We start from the raw sequence: 20,065 nt of genomic DNA on the forward strand, positions 1-20,065 counted from the left end.
AATAAGCTTTTAAGAAATAATAAACTATCAAAGTCACCCCCAACGAAGAATTGAGATAAAATTTTTGACTTATATTAATATATATTAGAACTAAAAAAAATTATATTTAATAGAATCCTAAAACGAAGAATTGAGATAAAATTTTTGACTTATATTAATATATATTAGAACTAAAAAAAAATTATATTTAATAGAATCCTATAAAGGAAAGGTATAATGTTATATCAATAAAATTTAAAAAAAAATTTATACCAAAGAGTTTATTTGCAAAAATGCTCAAAAACCTAACAAAGTCGACCCGTATATGTATATATATATATACATATATGATATATTTTTACTATGCTTAAACCAATTCAAACTTTAAATAGAAAATCAATATTTCGATCAATAAAATGGTACATGTACTAATATTGTACATTAAAAACTGTTGGAACTATATATTCAAACACACATATAACCATTATTTTGAAAACACTCATATAACCATTATTTTGAAAACACATATAACCATTATTTTGAAAACACTCATATAACCATTATTTTGAAAACACATATAACCATTATTTTGAAAGCACTCATATAACCATTATTTTGAAAACACTCATATAACCATTATTTTGAAAACACTCATATAACCATTATTATGAAAACACTCATATAACCATTATTTTGAAAACAGTGACCAAATATCATAGAAACCAATAACGTTTTGATGTACAAGTAACAAAAAAATAAGAAAATTGAAATAAAAACTGCATAAATCATTAATCCGTTAACTAATCAGACTGGAATTTTATCCAAAATATGGTGGGGCCATAGACCAGTTTTATCATTCTCATTTAAAATACTTTTTAATTATTAGAAAAAATTATGTCCTGGAAACCTCCGTGGGCCCCCTTCAACTCTGTGTCTTTCCGTCTTGTAGGGGTGTATATATGCTACTTTTCAGAATAATGTCACTGTATTGAAACCTAATTCATAAGTAAAAAGGTTGCTGGAAAACAAATGCAATTTTTTTTTATATTACCTTCTTTCAATTATTGTTTTTTGAGTTGAAGACTCAAATTTTGTAATTTGAGTCTTCACTCAAAAATGCGAAGAGCACTATAATACTAATCTCGCGAAATATTATGTAAACTAATCTCACAAAACCTTATGTAATCTGGAAATGCATTAAATATTTAATGCATTTCCAGATTAGTTTACATAAGGTTTATTTAAATGATTAAATAATTTATTTAAATGATTAAAGATTTTTCATATATATATATATATATATATATATATATATATATATATATATATATATATATATATAAAAATATATATATATTATTTTTATAGTTATATTTAGTTAGGGTTTAAAAAAATTTCTACTAGTATCAATAATAATGAGTCTTTCAAGTTTTAAATTTAATTTTTAATGTCGTTTTTATTAGTTACTATTTCTTCTTCCATTTCAATAGTTACTTTTTCATCTTGCTACTCATTAGTTACATATTCTTCTTGCATTTCATTAGACACAATTTCTTCTTCCATTTCATTAGTTACTATTTCTTTTTGCGTTTCACAAGGTACTATTTCTACTTACATTTCATTAGGTATTAATTGTTCATGTATTTCATTAGATGCTATATCTTCTTGAATATGATTGCAACGTGAACAACGCTTATCTAAAAAACAAAAGAAATGATTTGAATGAAAAGAATAATGAAAAGAAAAGATTCATTATTTTTACTATACAAACATCCCAAGTCCCAATAAACCACCGGCTAAGTTTTAATGAATCACAAGCTGAGAATATTGCTTAATTTTCTAAAACTTGCTTAGCAGAACAGAAAAAATTTAAATGATGCAACTGCAAAATACTAAGCAAAAGAAGAACAAAGTTATTGTTTAACAAAATTGCATCACTTATCATGGTAATATACGCAAATCTGATAATATATGCGCTGTATTTATTTTGTTAAATCTCTTTTTTATTTTTATTATTTTTTTGCTTACATTTTTCGTTAAATACATAATGCATTTTACAAACCAACAAGGTGTACAAAACAAGATCATAACGACCTTATTACGAGAAACTTTACCATTAAAAAAAGAAAAAAAGTACAAAACCAAAAAGTAGGCAAGCAGACATATTTACATGCTTTTCTGCGGTGCTCTTCCAGCACAAAAAGTTCTATGGAGCTACAATTAAATTATTTTCTATTTGTAAAAGTTGAATAGAAATATTTAAAATATAATATAAAATATTTAAGAAATATCTATAAAATTTTTATATATTATGCTTCTAAAAATCAATAGATAACTTTTAAAAGTGTAAAGTTTCTAAATGTCCTTATTGAATACTAAAATTTTTTCTTCTAGAGAATTCATTCTAAAATTAGAAGTCTATACAGATAGGTATGCGAAAATTGCGTTTTACGAAACCAATATATGAGCTAAAATTCTGTAAAAGTTTGCTTTTGGAGTTCGCAAAAAGTTGACGTTAACAATGTTAGGGTAGGGCGGGGCTAGTTGGGCAAATTTTACTAAATCTAACAGATCTCTTGAACGGTACATCGGATTAATGTATTTTTTTCAATATTAGAAAGATAACTTGATCTATTAAAAAATGATTGAGACAAAAAACTTTTTTCGATTTGTTTTAGAAAATATAGCCTCTAAAGTTTATCAGGCTGCTCAACCTACCCCAGCAGGGTAAGTTGAGCAATTGTGTGGGGTTGGTTGAGCAATAAAAAAATGAATTCATTTCTATGACAACCATTATAACTGTTATAAAACCAAAACTTAGCTTCCTTATAAATCAAATATATACTTTTAGTTTTAACAAATTATTTAAGATATGAATATAAAAACTAATAATTCTGAGACTAAAATAAAAACAAAACAAAACTTTTTAATCTTAAAAGTAAGCACAACTTTTTTATCACATTTTTAAACAAAACTTGTTTATATTATGATAAATCAATTTCCATTTTGCACTTATTATAAATATAGTTTTGACCAGAATGTGAATCACATTTTTAATGAGACAATTGATTGCAACCTTGACACCGCATCCAACTTTCTTCTGGTAGACTTTTAAAATAAGTTTCCCAACATACAAGACAAGCGTAATCGTCTTCTTTACCAGTCTTTAGTTTTTTTGTCTTCTTGGTTTTTTTGTTTGATTGTTTTTTAACTTTTTTTAATATGCTAAGCAGCAGAGTCTCCTTAATACCATGATCTGCAAAGGATTGATAGGCAGAACATTTTTTTGGTTTCTTTAAAATTTCTTTCTTCTCAGTTTTTTTGTTTGTTTCTTAACTTTTTTTAATATACTATGTAACTGAGTCTCTTTATTACCACGCTCTTTATTATTATTTGAAAGACATTGAGAGGTAGATAATTTTTTTCGTTTCTCTTCTTTTTTATGTTTCTTAGTTTCTGTTAGAATAAAAGCTTTCCTTTTTCGTCTTCTGTCAAATGTATCTTTCTTGGTGCTGCTTTTGGATAAGGTTGTAAAAATGCTTTAGGAGTTTCAGGAATAAGTAACGTTGTCTCTTTATTAATACGGTTTTTGACAGATTGATCTGAAGATGATTTTAAACGTACTTCAGAATGAGAATGTGATAGCTCAGATATAAGATTTGCCGGTTCTATACGGTCTGTGACAAATGATGGTAAAAAATCATCAGCAGCAAAAACGGGTAAACACCAGTTTTTTGAAAACCTTTTGCAATGTTAGCACACGTTATAGCTAATCGCAATGAATCAGATACAATTTTAGGCATATCATAAACTTTTATGGCTTTTCCAGGATTGTTTCTCAGCCATGCATCTTGTGCAACTGATAGGTAATTTTTAAAAGGTCCAAAAACTGATACATCTAGTGGCTGCAGTTTATGGCTGCAGTGTGGTAGGAAAGACAACCTGAATATTCCATTCTCTGAATATTCTTTTTTGCTAAATTTAGTGATTCAAAATGTAGGTAAGGAGAGTGATTGTCCAAAATCAACAGAATTTTATATTCATTTGAAAGCTTCACATGCCTAATGAAATGCTGCATAAAATTTTTGAATTCAATATCTGTTACCCAGCCACTTCCATTACCTACCCCAATACAGTCCGGTGGACCATTATTAACAAAATAATCTTCTTGCGAGGGAACACAAAGATTGGAGTCACTGTATTTCCTGAGGCAGATACAGCGGTTGGTATTGTGACATTAGTACTTCTTTACGCAGAGGTCAAAGCACCAACATTTCTCTTGCTATTTGCAGCCACAATCTTACTAGGTGATACAACTGTAGTTACACCAGTTTCGTCCACGTTCCATATTTTTGAAGCACTGAATTTGCATATATCTATAACTTCACCTAGCTTATCAAAAACAACTTTTACATTTGCAGCGTTACATGATGTTGCCCTACCAAGGCTAGTTGCTTCAGGTTTCCTTATAAATAATTAAGGATTTTATTTTTAAAAAACTAGTCATCCACTCTTTACTAGCCAACTTATTTATTGTCCAAGAATCTGGTATTTTGATTTTGTATTGAAGAGCACACTCATAGGCGAGAGAACTAACTTCTTTAGAAGTATAGCCAAAAAATATAGATGTCATTTGCAATAATTAATTTTTTAAGGCGCTTTCTTGCTCTTGGGAAAAAATTAATCTAGGTTTTGAATAACCCATGGATGGGTAACCACGAGAGTTTAGTTTTAAAATGTATCTTGATAATGTCATTCTCTTGATATCGAATTCTTTAACAGCTGCACTAACACTTTTTTTTCCTTTCAAAACAGAACTTGCTGCATCACTAAGCTGCTAGATTGTGAAAGAACTATTTGAAGTTTTTCTTTTATAATTACACATCCTATTATATATATATATATATATATATATATATATATATATATATATATATATATATATATATATATATATATATATATATATATATATATATGTATATATATATATATATATACACTGCGACCATTTTCTATAGACGCATGTGGATTATGTCTTAAAAACGAACTTAACTTTATTTTTATTGTGTATTTCATTAAATTATAAATAAAGTATCAAAAAATAACGAAAATTATCAAAAAATAATATCAAAATTGAAAAGAGGTCAATCATAAATGAATTAAGTTCAAAAGATAGCTGACTATTTTCTATAGACGCAGTTCACATTTTTTAACAAAACTATCCAAAAAAATGTTTTATCACATTTTTAGTACTCGATTGGACCTCCTTTTCGCTCAATTACTTGATAAATTCCTTTTGGCATACTTTCCACCAAGTTTTCTAGCACTTTTGGCTCCATATCCTCCCAGCATTCTGATACCACTACTTTTAGCTCTGCCACAGAGTTATATTGCTTCTGGTCAGCATAGATACGTCTTACAATGATTCCCCAGATGTTTTCAACAACATTCAAATCTGAACTGCGAGCAGGCCACCACATTCGCTCAATTTTTTTAGCTTCAAACCAAGCTTTAGTCTTGTTACTAGTGTGAATGCTGGCGTTGTCCTGTTGAAAAACAAACTTTTTGCGTCGATATTTGTTTTTAAATGGAATCAAACATAATTTTAGCACATCAATGTATTCAGAACATTTCATTTTGCAAGATGTAGATGTTAAATTTAAAGCCAAACCATCAAAGATCCACAACCGAAATTCCTTGTCGAAAAATATTTGGGTTCTTTCCTCAAATCACGCCAGTAGCCACTAAAACCATCAGGCCCATCAAGATTAATCTTATTCTCGTACGAAAAAATCACCTGGTATTGAAAACAAAAATATTCAGCTATTTAGACATCTTAAGTATTCATGAGATATAATCTAAAATTTCTTACTTGTTCCCAAACGCGTGTCATGTTTTCACGGGCGAATTCCATCCGTTTCTGTTTGTGAACGAGCTTTAAATTTGGTGCTTTATTCATTTTTGATCGTACTATGCGTGGGATGTCTTTAAGAACTTTTCTATTTGTCTCCTTGCAAACATTTAAACCCAAATCTGACTTAACTGTTTTCAAACTTCTTGATGAATTTGATGCGAGTCGAACAATTCTGCGTTTTTCACGGTCTGAAACCCTAGATTTCTTTGGCTTCCTCTTGATTGTTGCATAATCTGTTGGATTTTTCAAGAAATTATGGATAACGTGATCTGATCTCTTCAATCTTCTAGCAATTTCTCGATTTAAAACTTTTTCTCGATGATAAGCCAATATTTGACTTTTTTTATTATTGGTAAGGACCTTTCCCTCCGGTATTTGGTTAAGTTCAACTTAATTTCGACTCACAAGATAAAAAATACTACAGAATATAAGAAATTTGCGACAAAACTCGTAAAAACGTTAGTGCGTCTATAGAAAATTGCCACGTGAATATTAAAAATTTAATTATGTTAATACAATCAAGACAATTAATAATCAGATGCATAATGAATCATTGTTTTCTTACATACACTTATTCAAAAGTACCTTTAGAACAATTTTATTACCACTGCAACACTGTAAATTCGCCAAATTCTACGTGCGTCTATAGAAAATGGTCGCAGTGTATATATATTTATATATATATATATATATATATATATATATATATATATATATATATATATATATATATATATATATATATTATAGATCTATAGTTTGTTGTCTTTGGGAGGAGCGGAAGGAAAAAAGTGATTCTTAAGCCAACACATACGTCACTTTTAATTACTTTTGACTTTCGTCCAACATTTGCGTGTTGGACGACAGTAAAAACCATTAATTTAATTACAAATAAATCGTTTTTTAAAAAAACCACAAAAACGCAAATTTAATTGACCAGAATGTTTTAAAAATATTCTGAATGTTTTTAACAATATAAACAATGTTTTTATTTTTATTTTTTTTAATAAAATGTTTTTATTTTTAATTTTTTTAATAAAATGTTTTTATTTTTATTTTTTTTTACTGTAAATCATGCGCGGAGTGTTGCTACATCGACTATCTTATAGCCTGACTCGCAAGGGAGTGCTGCTACATCGACTGACAAATAGCCTGACTCGCAAGGGAGTGCTGCTACATCTTCTATCTTTTAGCCTGACCCGCAAGGGAGTGTTGCTACATCGACTGAGGGTTTGGTTGGGGCAGGCAGTCTATCAATTAATTAAAAATAATAATTCCGATCTTGCATTTTAATTTTTACTTTTTATCAACAAAATATGGAAAAAACTTTCGGACAACATCTACGGGTTGTATATATATATATATATATTTATATATATATATATATATATATATATATATATATATATATATATATATATATATATATATATATATATATATATATATATATATATATATATATATATATATATATATATATATATATATATATATATATATATATATATATATATATATATATATATATATACAGTGTCTCAAAAAATTATCCGACCAAACACTTTTTTAAATATTTTTCCTAAAAAAAGTGCTGTATTTTTGTAAATTTAAACTTTTTTGGTAAACTCAAGATTAATAAAAATAAAAGAACATGTTTTTAAATAGATTTTCTTTATTTCAATGTAAAATATGAATCACAAAGTTTTCAGTCTTTAAATAAATGAACTTAGGTCGTTTTTTATTGTCAAAAAAATTTTCGACCAAAACGCATTATTTGTTCCATAATAAATTATTATATAACAAAACAATTATTTTAATACTTTGTTGGGCCTCCCTTTGCTTGGATTACAGCTTCTAGACGTCTAGGCATTGATTCGGCTAAAGATTTTGTTTCTTCTGATTGAATATTTTCCCAGGCTTCTTCAATTGCCACTTTGAGGTTTTCTTTTTTGGAAAATGACCGATCTCCAATTTTTCGGTCTACAATTTCCCACAAATGTTCAATGGGATTAAGGTCCGGTGATTGTGCAGGCCATTCCAAGACCTCAACATTATTTTCAGCAAACCACTCCTTTGTTTTAGTGGCACAATGCTTGGGATCGTTATCTTGCTGAAATGTAAAATCAGATCCTAGCCGAAGTTTTCGAGCAGATGACTTCAAATTTTGCTTTAATATGTTTCTGTATTGCACCTGATCCATTATAGTATCAATAAATTGGAGTTTTCCAACACCCTTCCAAGCCATTGAACCCCATACCATCACGTTACCGCCACCATACTTGACAGTTCCTCTCACGCAGCTTAATTTGTAGGCTTCTCCGGCTTTTCTCCAAACTTTTTGGGCTCCATCAGATGACTTTAAGTTGAATTTCGATTCGTCGCTCCACAGGATCTTTTTCCAGAAACTTAACGGCATGTTTTTGAACTTCTTAGCAAACTCCAATCTTCTTTTCATGTGTTTCTTACTCAAATATGGTTTATTACGCACAAGTCGTCCTTGAAATCCCTGGTCTCGGATACGATTCCTGATTGTCTGATGGGATAATTTGATTCCATAATTCTCTTCAGCTTGCTCAGCCAGTTTTCGAGCAGAAATGAAGCGATTTTTCTTGACTTGTATAATTAAGTTTCTATCAAAACTCTTAGAATTCTTTTTTTTGCGACCCTGGCCTTCTTTGTGGCTGTTGTTCCGATCAAATTATACTTCTTCATTATGTCGGATACTGTATTATGAGGAATTCCAGTCTCTTGCTGCACCTGACGATAGGTTTTACCCTGATTGACTAGATCGACAGCTAAATTTCTCTAAGAAACAGTCCAGTGACGTTTACCTCCAACCATTTTACTTAAAAAAACATTAAACCTTTTTTTTTATACAAAACTTTTTTTTTACTACAAAAAAACAGTTTTTTGTTGTCAATTTCATTAATTGTATAAAAATTTGCTAAAATATTTCAACAAATTTCACATAAAATTAATTAAACTTACATAAATATGGCTTGGTCGGATAATTTTTTTACAAGCTTATTCAGTACTAAGTTTCTTTTAGGTCAAATAATAAACCAACTGAAGCATGAATCAAATATAATGAACGCTTAATAACATACTATTCCCAATAGAATTAAAATGACAGACATAATAAGTATCGCTATTCATTGTTTGTAGTATAATTTAGAGCGTAAACATTTTTTATTGGGAAAAACTTTTTTGGTCGGATAATTTTTATCACTGTACATATATATACATATATATGTAAATTATGTTAGTGTTTAAAAATAGAGTGCTCAATGTTCTTAAAGAACAGAGCAATAATAAATTAAATTAAATTATTTTGATAAGGAAACGTGGAAGAAAAAAACCACACACGAATGCTTTGATGTAACGATGGGAAGTTACGACGGAGCAGAAATTTGCGAATTTGTAGGTTTATATATTTTAAATACCCTAGCTTAAATAATCCAAATTAATCAATTAGGTCTTTATCGCGACGACGGTTTAATAATAATGCATAAAAAATCAGGGCCACAACTCGATAAAATTAGAAAAGATATTATTAAAGTTTTTAAAATTATTGGCTTCCAAATTGAAATAAATATAAATTTAAAAATAGTGAATTTTCTTGATGTCACATTTAACCTCTCAGAAAGTTCCTATAAGCCCTACAAAAACCTAATGACGAATTATTGTATATTAATGTGAATTCGAACCATCCCCCTCAAATTCTAAAACAAATTCCAATTTCAATTAACAATAGGCTAAACCAAAACTCCTCTAATGAAAATATTTTTAAATCCTCTAAACGCGTTAATGAAGATGCCCTTAAAAGAAGTGGCTTTCAAAATTTCAAGCTAAAATTTGAAAAGAAAATTGCAAAAAAGCGTAATAGAAATAGAAACATAATTTGGTTCAACCCCCCAAACAGCAAAAATGTTTCAACAAATATAGGTACAATTTTTCTAAAATTACTAGACAAACATTTTCCTCACTCTAATAAATTACAAAAGACTTTTAACAGAAATACCATTAAAGTAATTTATAGTTGTACAAAAAATTTAGAAAGAATTATAAAAGGCCACAACTACGCGTTAATTAATAAAAATGAACATATAAAAGAAAAAAACACTCATTATTGTAATTGTAAACAAAAAATAGATTGCCCTCTAAATGGAAAATGCCTTTCGAAAAATGTAATTTACAAGTGCATTGTTTCCTCACAAAATAACCCTGATAAACAATATATTGGCTTAACCGAGTGGGAATGGAAAAAACGTTATGCCAACCACAAACAATCGTTTAAACACAAAAAATATTCAAAAAAGACTATACTGTCAAAATATATTTGGGATTTATAAGAAAAAAATAAAAATTTTAATTTACAATGGTCTATTCTAAAACCTGCCCCTGCCTTTAATAACATTTCCAAAAAATGTAAGCTACGTTTGCAAGAAAAATTTGAAATAATTACTCATTTAAATCAAAAAAATTTATTAAATAAAAAATCTGAATTAATTTCTAGATGAAGGCACGAAAATAAATACCTCTTAAAAAATCATAAAAACAAATGACCAAATTAAACTATCCCCATTCCAAAGAAAATTATTTAATAATAATTACTTTCTGTAACTTCCCGTTAACAAAAAAATATAGAAATTAAAAATTTTTTTATAATAATTTATAACTTCCTGTAATATATTTTTTTCTATAAATTGAATTTTTTTTGAGATTTAGTAACTCTTCCTGATGATCCTGCAATGGTGAAACTTAAAGTTGAAGATAAAAGTTAGATAAGTGTTTTTTACTAATTTATATGTATATATATGTGTGTGTATATATATATATATATATATATATATATATATATATATATATATATATATATATATACATATATATATATATATATATATATATATATATATATATATATATGTATGTATATATATATGTATATATATATATATATATATATATACATATATATATGTATGTATATATATATATGTATATATGTATATATATATATATTATATATATATATATATATATATATATATGTATGTATATATATATGTATATATATATATATATATATATATATATATATATATATATATATATATATATATATGTATGTATATATATATGTATATATATATATATATATATATATATATATATATATATATATATATATATATACATATATATATATATACATACATACATATATATGTGTGTGTGAGTGCGTGCGTGTGTGTGTTAGTATTTGTGTATACACACTATCTAACTGTTATATACCAGTATTTAAGGTTTTCTATTTAAATATAGTATTATTAAATAATATATATAAACCATTTATTTATGTTTTGATTATATACACTTTAAATTGGTTATATAATTTTTTTAAATATACACACTCATTATATTATTATTATAATAACCACAGTAAACAAGATTAATTTAAAAAAATTATTCAAGAACTTTATAACTTAAAGATTTTATTGACCAAGTAATATTTAAGTAAAAATATTTTAAAAACATTAAAAATTAAATAATTTTAAACCATAACATATTTAAAAAATAAGTGTTTAAAATATTACTTTATAATTGTTAAGAGTATTTTATAATGATTAATTTAAAACTGTGAATGGACCTTAAAATGTTCACCAAACGAAATTTCTTTCTTCGCGTCAGATAGTGCCGTTTTATTAATCGTTGACAAATCTGCTCAACTTACCCCAACTAGACAAGGCGACACATCAGTTAGGTTATAAAAAAGAACTATAAGACTTTGGGGAAAAAAAAAATCATAATCAATAGCCAAATAATTGTGTAAAATATAAACACTTAAGTGATTCCAGATAAATATTTTTTTAAGCATCTAATAGAAAAATAGCAAAAATATTTTTTTTTACTTTTTTGGTCCAAAGTCGAAAAAGTGTCCGTGCGTGTTACTGAATTGCGGTCCAACAACCATTTGATGCGCATTTTAGTACCATTCGAAATACCTATGTTTTATCCATTAGATATTTTGCCTTGTGATGAGTAATTTTTGAGATACTTTAGTTGGCCAACTTGCCCCTATGCTCAACTAGTCCTGCTATACCCTACTTTTTTCTATGTATTTCAAAAAAATTTTTAATAAAATTAAAAAAAAAAAAAAATGCTCGTTTCGTTTTTGTTTAGGGGAAAGGAGATAAGTGAGAAAGGAGATAAGTGAGAAAGAAGGGAAAGTTTCATAAGTAGTCATAATCTATTCAATAGCTTTTTCATCCCTGATGAAAAAGCTATTGAATAGATTAAATCTATATTGAATAGATTAAATCAAATTAAATCTATATTGAATAAATCTAAATAAATAAATCTATATTGAATAGATTAAATCAAATTTATAGAATGATCTTAAAAATTAAATCAAATTTATAGAATGATCTTAAAAAGATCATTCTATAAATTTGATTAAATTACGTTTTATTTAGTTCTTTTTACTACTCAAAATAGCTGAGAAAAAACTTGGAATTTTGAGTATTCTATTTACAAATTTTTTCCTAATAATTTCATGGAGTTATGGTTTTAATTTCTTCATTTTTTTTGTTTAAATGAAAAAGTAAAAAAAAAAAGGTCAAAATCTTCTTTGAAAATAAATAAAATTTATTGACTAACATTACTTAGGTATGGTCGAATTAACCAAATTGAAGGTCCTGTTTATTTAAAGAAAACATTTTTGTACATTAGCCTTCAAGTCATTTCTATTTACTGTAGTGAAGGAATGTGATGAAGGCTGGTTCTTCAACTAGAAAAATTATGAGGCAAAGATCTTAAAATAAAAGGTGAGCAGAATTTAGGATCTATATAAATGTATATGCACTTTTAAACTTGATGAAATTGATGAGTTAAACAATCGAGCATGTGTCTTTTTGAAAGTTGTTCTGCTATTATTAAATCAGGAATCCTAATGTGTTTGTGTGTGTGGGATAAGCATTTTTAAATAACCTATTTAAAGTTGTTTTAAACCTTTTTAAAGTTGTTAAAGTTATTAGAAAAATTAAAGAATCTAATACTGTTTCTCTTTATGTTCGAAAAGGTTCAAAAAACATTTCGCTCCAACAGCATCACTATATGGAATAAGTTTAACTGCACATATTGCAAATCATGATTTACTTATAACAGTTCTGGAAACACAGATATATATTCTAAATAAAGTATTTTGAGGCAGAAAAATTTAAGTGGGAATAAAACTGTAATTTTGAAGACATCTTTAATTTAAAAAGGTAAAAATTTAAAGGTAAAAGACTTACCGCGCATTTTTACTCAAAAATTATAGTAGAAATAAAAGAACTTGGTAAAGAAAAAGTTGAAAGAGTAGCTGTGCTAATCAGTTTACCATATCTTTCAGAATCCAAACTTTTGGGTATTGTAAGATGGTACTGTGTAGTGGCAGTATAGGCATCTGTGCCTATGCTGCCACTACATGTCTCTTGGAAAAAAAATCAAAAAAACTTTATAAGACTGAGAGCTTTTTGACTTTGTTGGTTGTCTTTTTTATGACACCACAGTTGAAATAGCACACTTAAAAGTAAAGGGGTCGTATTTGGTAAACTGAAAATATTATCCCGTCTATTTAATGTTATATATATAAAGATTTATAAAAAGGTGGTGTAATAAATAAATAAATATGTATATATATATATATATATATATATATATATATATATATATATATATATATATATATATATATATATACAGTATTGGCCAATAATAACTATCCATCATGTTAATTTAGTATGAAGTTTGAAATTAAATATATTTTAAACTAAAAGTGATTAGTTCCTCAGTTTTTTTTTATTGAAATAGATTAAATAATCACAATATAAATTTGTTATAAAGTCATAAAAATTAAAAGAATTAAAAACTAAAATAATGAAATTAAAGTAGGTGTTCATTTTTATCAAAAAAAAAATGTGGCCATAATAAACTAACCATAAAAACAAAATTAACAAAGCTTAATAAAAAAATACTGACCAAACATAAAAAAAAAGAATTAACATTTTGTTGACGATCCTTTTGCTTAGAAGCATTCATTTGATTCGTATGATTCAGCATGGAGTTCACTAAATTCTGAATAATCACTTTCGGATCACTATTTAATAATTTTGTTACTAATTCTTTCAGCTGGTCCAGGTCGTATTTATATTATTTCAATTCTACCAAGATTGTGGTTTAACGCAGACCACAAGGTCTTTGTGTAATTGAGATCTGGACTATTGGCAGGCCAAGACATGGTTTTAATGTTGTTTTCCTCAAACAATTGCTTGCAAATTTTAGCAGCATGTAGCATTATCTTGTGGAAAGATTCTCATGCCTTTTGGGAAAATGTCAATAGCAGGCATCAAATAATTATCCAATGTCTAAATATCTTAGAGAATCAAGCTTCTCATTAAATATTTTGAAACAACCAACACCTTCATAGTTCATGCAGGCCACTACCATGTTTTGTTCTATTCGTAGAACAATTTAGGTCCATTTTGTAATGTGGCATTCTTCTCAGCATTAATTGGTTTTTTTCTTTAATCAATTTCAAAGTTTATTTCATCTCTGAAAAGATCATTGTGCCACATGCTCACAGACCAAACTTTGTGAGTAAACACAAGGTTTTTCTTGATTCTGATTTTTTTTTGTTTGTTTTAATAATATTGAAACAAAGATGATTTTTTCAAAATTTTAAAATTAAAATTTATTTAAAATTGATTTTAGAAAATGTTATGTAATAATTTATAACAAGAATTTTTCAAATTATTTTAAAAATAGTTTAAAACTTTATTCGAAAAAAACTACAAAAAAATCAAACTTAAACCTATATGTATTGATTTATTTTAAATTAAATTTATTTTATTTAAAATTACGAATGGGAAGTGCGATTAAGAAGGCTGAAGAATGGGAGGAAGTAACTGAAGTTGAAAGCAGTACAAAAGTTTCTAAATAAAAATTGTTATGATTTGCTTAGCATCAAGATAAACGAGAAAATAAACGAGTAAAGCCCTATTTAAAATATTGCTAAAAGAAAAATAAGTTTTTACACCAACATACAGAAGGTGATGATCTCAATCTGTCAAAATATTGTATAAAAATTGTGATAATGAATTTTCAAATAATGATTTTAGATATTAGTACACCTGCTCTCTTTGCCGGACCATCGTTACAAGTTGAAACAAGTACATTGGCATCTGTTAATCCAACAGGTTTACCAGCACTTTGTAAGAAGCAACGGTTGATGTCATCATGCACAATATCAACTAATATGGAACAGAAAGAATATATTGTAATAAAAATCGCAATATTTTTCTTCGGTTCAAGTAAATTATTCTAAACTTCTGAAAATCAAGAGTCTATAGACATGATCTATTCGTTAATACCAGAATATAATCAACCTAACCGTAAAATGCTTGGAAAAGATCTCTTAGAAAAAGTTTACAATTAAGTAAACAATAAATTGATGGACCAACTTACCCAAAAAGAAAAAAAAGAAATTATGCAAGATGGATAAAGTAGTGCTACTTATGATCTGATTATTACTTACAGTATACATGACGGACTTAATTTTAAATTCTATGCACAACTGATTTTGCATTAAATGAAAAAACAGCCCTGTATTGTTTCAAACTCCGTTGTAATGTCATTAAAAATTTTATAGGAACATATTATAAAGAAGTAATTAATGTGGTAACATATAATAAAAAAAAAGTAACACACTCACATGTCATCAAACACGCGACCACATTTTTGAAAAGTACTTTATAAACATTTTCCGAAAAATCATATTTATTTGGATTACTTCAAAAATATTTGTTTTCGGCATAATTTATTACAAATATACCTCAATTAAAAAAAACATTGCAGCACAAATATAAAATTAAAGTTTTTTGTTTAGCAAGAAAAAATTTCTTTATATGAAATAAATTTGTATTTAAATTCTTAAAAATGTTTTTTTAAGCATTAAATTAGTCACTTTTAAATATTTGAAATTAAATTTTTGTTCTTTTAAATTATTTTATTTTTATTATTTTTTTAATTACAACTTTAAAAATTTTTTGTTTTTAATACTATTGATTTTATATCATGCTCATTTTCACTTTTGTTTTTAACACCGTTGTAAAAAATTTAATATTGTAAAAACATGAATAATAGACAGCAGTTCTGATAAGACCCGGTCTTATACTTGTTTCTGCGAGTTTCCCGCGTTCTCTTAACTATAATGCTGTTATTTTATAAAGATTTGTAACATTAAACATTTATACGTTATATTTCCCTTGCTCATACACATATAATTTGTTTATTTTTGAATGTGTAAGAGTGTTTTATAATACGAACTTTATTTGTAAAAGATTAAAAAATTATTATCAAAAAATTAAAAAATAGTAATAATAATTGCACTATTTATAAAGTTTTATTACTTTCGATAAACATTAAGCAAATAAAACGTTAATAATATGTGGGAAAACAAAAAGAATACCAACTTGTTTTACTGCTTTGGAAACATTTATCTGAAAAGTAAAACTCATTCTAAATATCAATATTAAGTTACACTTACTTGTCCAAAATCCTGATTTGTAAACAAGATACGAGCATCTAAAAACAACCATAATTGCCGGTGATAATGAAAGTACAAAAGTAGCATTTTCAAGCTTTTCTCCAAATAAATGATAAAAGCTGCTGTTAAATGGGAAGCCGAGTTTTCCAACCTTTATAGTCCCCAACAATGCAAGTAAAAATAAGACAAATGAATCAAAATAATTTAATATATTTTTTTCGAATGGAAATGTAAATGTAAAAACAACCAGAAAAGTAACTAAAAACAAAGTAATTGCAGTAAACTTATCTAACTGGTTTGTTAAAAATGTGCCTAGGCCAATAATTATAATTCGGGAAAAAAAGTAAAATGATGCAAACCCTTGGTGAAATGGATTACCTTTAAACTCGCCAGTAAATGCGTTAATTAAATCAGGTGGAAATATACGATTTATTCCTAACTGAGGGATTAATATCAGTGGGCATACAGCCAACATTATTAAAAATATTGCTGCAATAAATAAATACCGAAAGTGGCTTTCTTCTCCGTAGAAAACAGATGCATACAAAAATGGACTTTTACGATGATTTACTGAGGAATCTACAGGTTGCAAAAGTAAAAAAGAGATTCTCAACAGGTCGGCGTAGGTTAATATTAAAATTAATGGTAGTACTTTTAAAAAATTTTCAGGTTTGTTCTTGTGAAAATAGCTACTACACTCCAGTATAGGTTTTTTACAACAGCTTCTTTGTATAAATAAAGATAAAAACATTGAAACTGGAAATAAATATTCAAGTGCCAACTTATCAAGATTATTCCAATTCTCTATAAGACATACTTCAAAAAGATCTTTTTTAATTTTACTTATACTTAATAATCCAACTAAAAATGTTAAGAAACTACTTTTGTCAACTATTTCACTGTCAATGTACTGCAAAACCTGATAGAAATAGATAGTTGAATTAAACCAGCTTTCATAAATACAAACATTCAGGAAAATAGCACAACATAGCACCACAAAAAACGGACCTAATATAAAAAATATTATCACCCATGTAACAAACTTTTCACATTTCTTACAATTTTCACTTCCAAATAATAGTGACGTCATTGCCTTGCATTTTGAGCATAAATAACCTGTTCTATTGTCATTACATTGATCGTCTATATTGCTAGGATTTGTGTCTAACAGTCGAACGTTTTGTTCAAAATTGCATGACTTGCAATACCCATACGGGCATTTCTGAGTAGTCTCTTTACCAGTCCCAACTGATCTATTAGTGTTAGTGTAAAATCCGCAAGATATTGATATACTTCCGTCGGAGTTGCAAAACAATCCTTTCGGAGCGTTTTGTTTTTGGCTACAAAAACAAACGTCATTTTCTCTGGAGTAAGCAAATGGACAGTGAATCAGCTTTACATTAGTATATATGGTAGCGTTTCCCGATTGTATTGAAACATTATATAGTTGGCTAATGTTTCCTTTAACAGAAAAAACAATATTAGAGTTAAGACCCCAATATACTATTTCGTTATTAAAGATGATTTTGATATAACCAGTTACACTATTGTTAAGCTCATCAAAAAGGTAAATATTAGGCTCAAGTAACTTTCCTGTATACACATTATTCCATTCTTCAATTTTTATTTCTATTCGTTTGGGTTTGCTTGCTAACCATTTTGTGTTAAAATAATGTGATAATACTTTTTCATTATGATTTTTATTGCATTCAGTGAAAGAAGATGTGGAAATATCATTTTTACCTTCCAATTGAGACGTATTGTTATTAAAATTCACTAATGTGCTTGGGCTGATTTTCATAAAACATGTATTTTTTAAATCATTTTCAAATTCAGAATTATACTGTGGTTCGGATTTTACATAAATAGCTCCTCCAAAAGATAATGCCCAATTGTTTAAGAAAGAGATAGTACTGTCTTTGCAAATATCTAGAGATGAATACTGGTATATAGCTATTGCCCCACCTTGAAAGCCAGAGTTATTCGAAATTTCCATGTTTCCTTCAACAATAGTTTTTGAAATATCCAATATTATAGCTGTAATATTATTTGAGGTAAAAATATTTTGATCTCTAAGTTCCACTTTGCTATGGTAAGAAAATAAAGCACCTTGGCCAGTAACAAGTGGGTTATTCCACGGAATGGAACTTTTGGAAAGAAATATAGAAGAGAGCTGAAGAAAAACATCTTCAGCATAAATACCTACCCCTATCTCTCCATAGTTTTCTGAAATAGTGCAGTTATTGATAATAATTCTCATTATTTTTGTCTCACTAAAAATGCTAAAAGATTCTGCAGGCTTGTTCTTGCTGTATTGAGTAAAGGAGTCAGCAACTTTCTTTTCACTGTAATGACTCAAAGCGCCCCCAAACGTAGCAGCATTTTCAAAAAAACTACAACCAGAAATTTTAACAAAGTTTGTAAACACAGTCTGAGAGTATGTTAGTAGACCTCCTCCTTGTAATTTTGCTTTGTTTTTAATAAAGGTTGACTTTAAAATACGCACTTTATTATTTTTTGAATTTTTTAAAAAGCATAACAGCAAACCTCCTCCATATAACCCTTCATTTTTTATAAACTCAGAGTTGCTTATTAAAAGTGTATTATTTTGTACAGATTCTCCAAAGAATACAATCAGTCCAGCTCCAACACTATATAACATATCTTCATTTAAAAACCCGTAACGTTGACGCTCATTTTTGTTTAAATTAAAACTGCATTTTTTTATATGAATGAACGCTTTCAATTGTGTCTCCGAAGATTTCTGGTAAACTAAAACGCCACCTCCTGAATAAAAACTTGTTTCTGAGTTAAATACTCTAGTATTGTTTTGAGCCGTAAATCGATAAAGAGATACCTTTCCAGAAATATTGATTAGTACCATTGCAAAACCAACACTGTTAAAAATCGTAACATTAACAATATTTATGTTACGTATACTTAACAAAAATATTGTTGACAACACAGTTTGGTTAGTGTTTTTTCCCCCTTCTAATAATAAGTTATGAGCACGGCACCCACATTTTTTTAAAATTAAATTTTGGAAAGAAATATTTTCAGACTTATAAAAATAAAGTCCTGCGTCTTCAAGACATGAAATTGAAATATTACTCTTAGCCCCAATGATTGAGAACCCATAAAGAAATGTTAAAGTATGGTTTGATAATAATAATTGATCTTCCTGTAATAAGATACACGTTCCGTTGTTTTTAAACAGAGATACATCTTTAAGTGCTGATGTAATGTTCTGATAAGTTTTCCAGTAGCTTGCATTGTTGTAATTCCTATTTGTCACTGTGACAATGCTGTTTACTTCATATATATAATTGCAGTTATTCAAAAACTTTGCATGATACACGTAAAAGAATGATATTAGAAATTGTATAAATAGAATTATGGTTACCATATCACAAAGCAAATCCACACTAAACAAACTCTGAAAAAAAAAGAAGATTTTTTTAATTAATAATAATTGCAAGATCATTGTTATTTTCACTAGTTATGAAACTTTGCAAAATTATTAAAAAAAAAATATTTGACTGAAAAGCAAAGTTTACATTAACAACAAACTAAAA

At 27.3% G+C, this 20,065-nt stretch overlaps 1 protein-coding gene across 1 annotated transcript in view; it reads right to left on the reverse strand.

Annotated features, from left to right (window-relative positions):
* Window positions 1–1,385: 1,385 nt before the first annotated feature.
* The window catches only part of LOC105844099 (uncharacterized), a 29,142-nt gene continuing 10,462 nt past the window's right edge, over window positions 1,386–20,065 (reverse strand). Inside the window, exons 2-3 of the mRNA XM_065817302.1 lie at window positions 16,491–19,926; window positions 1,386–1,676 (exon numbers count right to left, since the gene is read on the reverse strand). Of these exons, the coding sequence (XP_065673374.1) occupies window positions 1,591–1,676; window positions 16,491–19,896 (3,492 nt within the window). The 5' untranslated portion in view covers window positions 19,897–19,926 and the 3' untranslated portion in view covers window positions 1,386–1,590. The remainder of the gene's footprint in view (window positions 1,677–16,490; window positions 19,927–20,065) is intronic.

The sequence above is a fragment of the Hydra vulgaris genome, chromosome 14, assembly GCF_038396675.1.
Source record: "Hydra vulgaris chromosome 14, alternate assembly HydraT2T_AEP".
Classification (NCBI taxonomy): Eukaryota; Metazoa; Cnidaria; class Hydrozoa; order Anthoathecata; family Hydridae; genus Hydra; species Hydra vulgaris.